The sequence below is a fragment of the Apteryx rowi genome, unplaced genomic scaffold (assembly GCF_003343035.1).
Source record: "Apteryx rowi isolate R43461 unplaced genomic scaffold, aptRow1 scaffold_475, whole genome shotgun sequence".
Lineage (NCBI taxonomy): Eukaryota > Metazoa > Chordata > Aves > Apterygiformes > Apterygidae > Apteryx > Apteryx rowi.
Window position 1 is genome coordinate 424,981 of NW_020450733.1, and position 3,002 is coordinate 427,982.

Sequence of the window (3,002 nt, forward strand, 5' to 3'; positions counted from 1 at the left end):
CTTCTCAGAAATCACCCCCGACTTTGCCGCAGCCCGAATTCCCCTCCGGCCCCGCTGCCAGGAACAGCCCGGCCCCACTAGCAGGGGCTCGTTAGGGGCTGGCACTAATTGCTGATGAAGCCCCCTAGGAGACTTGAGGCCTCTCCACGCCAGGCCCCTGGGGGTCCCGGGGGGGGACTAGGGGCAACGGGATGGTCCCTGGGGGTCACTGGGGGAACTGGGGATCACTGGGGGGGGACTGGGCACAATGGGATGGTCCCTGGGGGGCACTGGGGGCACTGGGGACCCCTGGGGGGGGTCTGGGGGCAATGGGACGGTCACTGGGGGGCCCTGGGGGCACCGGGCAGCTCGTGGGGGCGATGGGATGGTCGCTGGGGGGGAGGCTGGCGGTTACTGGGCGAACTGGGGCGTGGCTTGAGGCCACGCCCACTATGGGCGGGGCGCGCCGGGCGGTGGCCGCGGCCCCTTTAAGGCGGCGGCGGCGGGCGCGACCGGAAGTGCTGCTCGGTGACGTCTCTTCCGGGCGCCCGCGCGTGCCGCCGGGCTGCGCCGCGCCGCGCAGGGCCGCGCTGTGCCGCCGGGGCCGCCATGGAGGCGGCGGCGCCGCCGCCGCAGAAGCGCTTTTACCGGCAGCGGGCGCACTCCAACCCGCTGGCCGACCACACGCTGCGCTAGTGAGTGCGGCGCCGCCGCCGCTCTCCCGGCCCGGCAACACCGGGACCCCCTCGCCTCCGCCACCGCCGGGCACACCGGGCCCCCCCCCCGCCAGCCCCGGTTACACGGGACCCCGGGACCTTCCTCCCCCCCCGCCAACCCCGGCCTCAYCGGGCTTCCCCCATTCTGTAAGCCCCGGTTACACCGGGACCCCCCTTTTCTGCCAGTCCCGGTTGCACCGTATCACGGGACCCTCCCAGCAACACCCCCGGGCACCGGCTCCCCCCCTACCCCCGCCGGTCCCACGGGGCCCCGCACACCCTCTCCCTCAGCAGTGAGGCCTGGGACCTCCCCCCAGCACCCGTTCCCGGTAAAACCGCGACACCCCCCCCAACCCCCCCCCCCGGTAACGCTGCACCGCGGGACCCTCCTTCCCGCAAACCGCGGTCACGCTGGGCAGCGGGACCCGGTAACGGTGGGCACCGGGTGCCCCGTCCCTGCTGCCAGCGGCACCCTGCTGCTCCCGGGGGCCGAGGGACTGTGGGTGGCGGCTCTCGGTCCAGTGCCCCTGGCAGCCCCCGCGGGGCCGGGACCAGGAATGGGTCTGAGAATGGGTCTGGGTCGGCTCGTCCGCCGCCAACTCAGCCCGTCGTGTCCCCCCGCAGCCCCGCCAGGCCCGAGGACATGGACTGGGCCCAGCTGTACCCGGCCTTCTTCGCCCCGCCGGCCGAGGGAGCAGCGGCGCCGCCTCGCGTGGAGTTCGCCGATGTGGGCTGCGGCTACGGTGGGCTGCTGGGTGAGTGGGGACACGGGGGGGACACAGCCACGGGGGGGAGGGGGACACGGGCGATCCGTTCTGCTCACCGCCACCGCCTTCCGCAGTGGAGCTGGCCCCGCTCTTCCCCCGCACCCTCATGCTGGGGCTGGAGATCCGCGTGAAGGTGTCGGACTACGTGCGCGACCGGATCCGGGCGCTGCGGGCGGCTCAGCCCGGCCGCTACGACAACATCGCCTGCGTCCGCACCAACGCCATGAAGCACCTGCCCAACTTCTTCCGCAAAGGCCAGGTGGGTCGGAGCCCTCCCCGAGCCCGCGGGAGCCCCCGGCTGCCTCTCGCCCCCACCATCTCCGGGATCCCCCAAGGGTCCCCGTGGAGGCCGAGCTGCCTTTTTGGGGAGCTTGGAGGGGGGGGGACGCGGCGCACAGAGGGTTAACGGCGCGGCCGTGCGAACGTGGCTCCCGGCACGGCTCTGAATCACGGGCTCGGGAAGGGTTTGCGGGAGCCGTCCCTGGGCGCCCGTTCGGGCTTTCCCCGTCCCGCCGGCGGCCGTGCTGGTTTCGGGCAGAGGCGATGAGCGGGGGCTGAAACCCCCTCGCCGCCCGCCCGTGCGCGCGGGGCGTCTCGCCCGTCTCCCCGCAGCTCAGCAAGATGTTCTTCCTCTTCCCCGACCCGCACTTCAAGAGAACCAAGCACAAATGGCGAATCATCAGCCCCACGCTGCTGGCGGAGTACGGCTACGTGCTGCGCCTCGGGGTGAGCTCGGGGCGGCCGTGGGCTCCGGGCGCCTCCGGCCCAGGTGGCGGGGTGGGTGCGAATCCCGGGTTGGCCGGGTGAGACCCCAGCTCCGTCCCCGGGGCGCTGCGCCGCTCCCCACCCCCTTCCCCGTGACACCCGCGGGTGCGTCCGTGGGAGCCCAGCGTCCGTCTGGGGCGACGGATCGCGGCGGCGGGTGGTGAGGAATGAGGGTTAGTCTGGCCCCGGCTTGAGTCACGGCGGCGGTGGCGCGTGGCGGCGTGCCCACGGGCCGGGCCTCGGTGAGGCCGGGCAGCGCCAGGACCTGCCAGTGGCAGTGACACCGGGTGAGCAGGCCCGTCGGAGCGGGGAGGCGGCGCCGGGCCCCGCCGCCGCGCCGAAACGCCGCCGGGCTCCCCGCAGGGCCTCGTTTACACCATCACGGACGTGGAGGAGGTGCACGAGTGGATTGTGAAACACTTCAGCAACCACCCGCTCTTCGAGGAGGTGCCGCTGGCCGAGCTGGTGAGAGCCGGGCTCGGGCCGGGCGATCCGGGCTCTTCCCTCCCTCCGAAAAACCGCGGCCCCGCGGGGGCCACCCGGCCCGGCCCCCCGCGGCGCCCCACGGCCTCCCTCCGTCCCCAGAGCGACGACCCCGTCGTGGCCCGGCTGGGCACCTCCACGGAGGAGGGCAAGAAGGTGCAGCGCGGCGGCGGCAAGACCTTCCCGGCCGTCTTCCGGCGTGTCGAGGACCCAGCGCTGCGGGAGGACGTGTGAGGCGCGGCGAGCGGCGCAGGCCTCAGCGCCAGGTGGCCGCGGGGAGCTGGCCTCCGCC

At 74.2% G+C, this 3,002-nt stretch overlaps 1 protein-coding gene across 2 annotated transcripts; it reads left to right on the plus strand.

The window, feature by feature from the left end:
* The first annotated feature begins 553 nt into the window (after window positions 1-553).
* Window positions 554-2,996, plus strand: METTL1 (methyltransferase like 1). Of its 2 annotated transcripts, none has more exons than XM_026078269.1 (6): window positions 554-674; window positions 1,320-1,450; window positions 1,537-1,721; window positions 2,075-2,188; window positions 2,591-2,692; window positions 2,813-2,996. In XM_026078269.1, the coding sequence occupies exons 1-6, from the start codon at window positions 589-591 to the stop codon at window positions 2,942-2,944; spliced, it is 750 nt and encodes a 249-aa protein (XP_025934054.1). In that variant the 5' UTR covers window positions 554-588; the 3' UTR covers window positions 2,945-2,996. The 2 variants fall into 2 exon arrangements, with proteins under 2 accessions (XP_025934054.1, XP_025934056.1); XM_026078271.1 differs by having other exon boundaries at window positions 2,117-2,188.
* Window positions 2,997-3,002: the final 6 nt, after the last annotated feature.